Source organism: Rhodamnia argentea, chromosome 5 (genome assembly GCF_020921035.1).
Source record: "Rhodamnia argentea isolate NSW1041297 chromosome 5, ASM2092103v1, whole genome shotgun sequence".
NCBI lineage: Eukaryota > Viridiplantae > Streptophyta > Magnoliopsida > Myrtales > Myrtaceae > Rhodamnia > Rhodamnia argentea.
In genome coordinates, this window is record NC_063154.1 from 20,328,873 (window position 1) to 20,333,945 (window position 5,073).

At 41.2% G+C, this 5,073-nt stretch overlaps 1 protein-coding gene across 1 annotated transcript; it reads left to right on the top strand.

Annotated features, from left to right (window-relative positions):
- The first annotated feature begins 661 nt into the window (after positions 1-661).
- Positions 662-2,227, top strand: LOC115737258 (allene oxide synthase 3-like). The gene has a single exon (XM_030669303.2). It carries the CDS (start codon positions 784-786, stop codon positions 2,209-2,211), a length of 1,428 nt encoding a protein of 475 aa, XP_030525163.1. The 5' UTR covers positions 662-783; the 3' UTR covers positions 2,212-2,227.
- Positions 2,228-5,073: the final 2,846 nt, after the last annotated feature.

Sequence of the window (5,073 nt, forward strand, 5' to 3'; positions counted from 1 at the left end):
TTGTTCAAAATTCAAACAAATTAGTCACAAGTAATTGTTAGATTAGTGATTTAGGTGACTCACCGAAGTGGCAATGTATCTTTTCATAATGGAAAAAATGACACAAACGGTCCTTGAATTTTGACCAAATGTGTAATGAGATCCCTAAACTTTTAATTTGTTCAAAGTGATCCGACAACTTTAGCCTAATTTGTAATGTCGTTCTTGAACTTTCAATTTACTCAATGTGGTTCTTGAACTTTTGGTACATGTATAATCTAATTCTTTGACTCTATGAAAATGTTTAATGTTGTCATTGAACGTGAATTAATAGAAGAATAATATTGAGCATTCTTATACGTCTAGGGACTAACTTGAATAAGCACTAAAAGTTTATGGACCAAATTGAACAAATTAAAAGTTCAGAGATGACATTGCATATCAAGTTAAAGTTCAGGATCATATTGAACAAATTAAAAATTTTGAGGACTGCATTACATATTAAGTCAAAATTCAAGAATTATTTATGTCATTATCCCTTTCATGGTTGAAATTATGGTTGGAATCTTATTAGGTGGCGAGTGTACTCGTCCTTTTCCGTCAAGATGATTCCTTTTACCTAGGACAATGTACTATGCAGTCGTGATTATACCACCACGTGCTTATATAACTTTGCCTCGCAGGGACCATCTTACCGTCCCCAATCTTATCAAAACCTAGTCCTCTAAAGGTAGATCTGGCTGAGCGTACCTCCATCTTGCACATCCTCATCTTCACCTAATTCTTCCATTTCGTGCGTTGGTCATGTCGAATTCAGAACTTTCACCGGAAGAAATCCCGGGAGATTATGGTTTCCCGTTCTTCGGTGCGATAAGGGATCGTCTCGATTACTTCTACTTCCAAGGTAAAGATGAGTTCTTCCGCAGCCGGATGCGCAAATACCAGTCAACGGTCTTCAAGGCCAACATGCCGCCCGGCCCATTCATCTCCTCGAACCCCAATGTCGTCATCCTCCTCGACGCAATCAGCTTCCCTGTCCTCTTCGACATGTCCAAGGTCGAAAAGAGGAACATGCTCGACGGCACCTACATGCCCTCCACTGCCTTCACCGGCGGCCACCGTGCTTGCGCCTTTCTCGACCCGTCCGAGCCCAATCACACCATCCTCAAGCACTGGTTCTTGTCCCTTCTTGCGGCTAAGCGCGACATGTTCATCCCGACCCTCAGGAGCTGCTTGACGGATCTCTTTGTTGGCCTAGAAGACGAGCTATCAAGCAAAGGGAAAGCACACTTCAACTCCCTCAGTGACAAATTGTCCTTCGACTTTGTGTTCAGGCTATTATGTGACCACAGGCCCTCCAGCACAATTCTAGGGGCCAAAGGGGCAAAGATGTTCGACCTATGGATATTTCTCCAACTTGCCCCATTGTTGTCCCTAGGGTTTAAGAACAAGGTCCTAAATTTCTTGGAAGATGTCATTTTGCGCACTTTCCCACTACCTCCACTCTTAATTAAATCTTCTTACAAGAAGCTTTACGACGCGTTTAGCGAGCATGCGACTTCAATCTTAGATGAAGCTGAGAGGCTAGGAATTAATAGGGACGAGGCATGTCACAACCTAGTGTTCCTTGCCGGGTTCAATGCCTATGGTGGCATGAAAGCCACACTGCCCATTTTGATCAAGTGGGTCGGGTCGGGAGGGGAGGATCTGCACCGCCAGCTCGCGAGGGAGATCCGATCGGCCGTCAGATCGGAAGGCGGGGTAACTCTTGCAGCCTTGGACAAGATGAGCTTGACCAAGTCGGTCGTGTATGAAGCTCTCAGGATCGACCCTCCAGTCCAGTTCCAGTACGGGAAGGCAAAGCGAGACATGGTGGTCCGGAGCCACGACGCGGCCTTCGAGATCAAGAAGGGCGAGATCCTCTTCGGGTATCAGCCGTTCGCGACCAAGGATCCGAAAGTCTTCGATGACCCGGAGGATTTCGTGGGCCACAGGTTCGTGGCGGAGGGAGAGAAGCTGTTGAAGTACGTCTACTGGTCGAACGGGCGTGAGATTGATGATCCGACGGTGGCGAACAAGCAGTGCGCAGGGAAGGATCTGGTGCTGCTCACGTGCAGGGTTATGTTGGTGGAGTTGTTCCTCCGTTACGATGCGTTCGACGTCGAATGTGGGACCTTGCCTGTGGGTTCATCCGTGACGTTCAAGTCGTTGACCAAGGCGTCGGGTTGTTGACCGTGTGTCTATTGCTGGTAAAACGAAGTTGCATGATTGTAACCTGTGATTTTCACTGCCTTTTAACTAGATTGCAGCGGTTCGAAGTGTTTCCAATTTTTCGAATTGCATTATTTTGATCACCGTTTGATAAATTGATGTCCTATATACTTTTTCGATGATAATGACGCATTAGCATTGTGATTAAATACTTTCTTTTTCTACATTATCAGTAGCTGAATCTATTTATATGAAATAGTGCATTGAGTCCACGAAATATGTTATTTTTATTGGTAACAATTGCAACTAAGACATGAGCTTAGTAAGCAACAATTTGGCTTGACTTCATGCGTTTTCACAAAAGTTGTAGGAACCAAAAGGGATGAGGAAATTTTGGAGGTATTTCTAACAAAAGTGAAGTGGAAAGTATATATATACTTAAAATTCCAAATTGGCACTAATATGGAACTTTTAAATAATTATCATATCAACCAAAAGAATGTGACTTTTCCCAATTATTATACATGATATTTGGCGGCTTAAATTTTTAGAACAATTGGTAATGATCGTACCAAATCTCACATAGTATCGGAATAGGAGGTTTGAAGTTTAAATCTTCCAGGCTCCTATTTGGCTCTCTAGTTGCATATTTCCACACATTAAGCTAGGCTAAAGTCCAACCTAAATAGGGCAAAAAAAAAAAAAAATGTCCAGCCTATTTGTGAGGGACAGTGTTATAATACATATTAATAATAAATCACGCTTTTATGCCTTTATCTAATAACTTAAACTTTTAGAACAATTAGTAGTATTCTCACAAAATCTCACAACATCCATTAAGTAATTGGAAAAGAATATCGTGTGTTGATAAGATATGATGATTATGGGAAATCGATGGAAAAAAAGAAGAAGAAAGAAACAAGAGGCCTACATAGTTAGAGGAGGTAAGAGGACGAACATGTTGTGTTCCTACGACGTTCAACCGAGGAATTACTGCACCAGCTAACCTAAATTTTCAAGTTATTAGACTCTAGCGCTACCTGTTCCCTAATGACAACCTAGAAAATTAACTTAGGACACCATCTTGCTGACAATATCTAGCCCATCAGAGTTATTTTACACTCGTTGATCTACCTAATAGTCAACAGGGGTAGGTAATTTCAAGGTTGGATCGGTCCAATCCCGAAACCTAAAATCTATCCACATAGGATCAATTCCTAGATTTTCAAACCTGAAACTAACCTTGGACCAACATTGTTGGCTCGATTCGGTTCCAAGGTCCCTCCAACTAATGCGAGAGCATCGGGCCTTTTCGATCGATTCTCGATGTCAACTCTCAACTCCTTGATTGATCCGGCTTAATCATTATTCCTACATGAAGAAACCAATTTCGAACACAACTCGATTCAATGGAGCCTAGCTGAAGATATAAATTCTAAAAAGGAGTTGTCGATGAAGTAGAAAAATTGTCAATTCATGTTTGTGGTTTGACTACCTAGATGTTAAATATTTTTAATAAATTAGATGTCAAAATATAAATCTATCAAAAATATATATACTTAAATCATATACGCAGCCACCCCAAAATTAATATACTCAGCTAGCCTAAGAAAAACCTAATTGTGAATCCCCGACGGAAGAAGAATAAGAAATTCACGGCTGATATTTTTACATATGCATGATAATTATGTATACAATATATATATATAGACACACACACACACACACACACAACATGTGTCAATGTATCGAAATTCTCTATCTTTTGATAAATGACATGTTGGCGTGTAGTATCGTGTCATGTCATGTGTCGCATGTCGGTGTCAATGCTACTTAATATCTTGTTATGTGCTAGGATAGAGAAAAAGGCAGGGGAAGAGATCGAGAGAGTGGTTTGGGCGTCGATTTTAGGTGTGCATGAGGGCGAATGGGTCTTTTTAGTTGGGGAGATGTAAAATGTAGGTTTTAAAATGTGAGGAGAGTATTTGATATGATGAGTAAAGTCGAGAACAATTTTTGTAATTATCCCAATAAATACTAAAAATCAAATAAGTCTTGTTCAATTATCATGATTGGTATCATTTTGAAGTCTAATTTGTAATTTTTCTTGGCCAGCAAATAAACAAAATTATAAGAAGGAATCATCATTATATTGTTGATTCCTACTTTGGATCTTTGGAAACCGCTTGACGGTTACCAAAGAGTCTGCCTATAAATATCCCGTAGTAGCAAAACACGACACGACACAACACAACACACACAAAAACACTTATCTTTTCAACTAAGCTCTTAAGCCTTTAGCCTAGTCTAGCTGTAGCTTTCCAGATTCCCGTCGTCGATTCAATTCTCGCGAGTTTCATATCCGGAGTCGGGTGTCGTCGATGAGATTCCGACGTCTGCTCACTAGGTTCGGTGCCGTCGATTCAATTCCGGTGTTGCACCCTTCATCCATCTCGTCCAAGATCGTCGATTCAATTCCGGTATTGTGTTCTACAATCCCCCATCCAGATCTGTTGATTGAATTCCAGCATTGTGTCCTACATTTCTGTCCGACCCTGCTTATTTAATTCCATAGTCATGTCGAAGCTTGTTGTGCGCCTCGACTATTGCACGTGTTGGGTTGTCGAGGTTATTAAGAGTCCGTAACATGCCTTTTGTGTTAATAAAGACATTTACTGCATTTGACACTCTTGTCCAAAACTGACCCCGAACCCCTTTTCGAAAAACGAACGGATTAAGTTCGATAAAAGATTCTCGCGCTAGCAACCCCTTTTGGGATATAGTCATTTTGGGCCCGTAACCTATAACCAAGAAAGCCCTGTCAAAAGATTTCGACGTACAACAATCTTTTTTGGCAAGCCCAATGGGACGTATTGGTGTCGG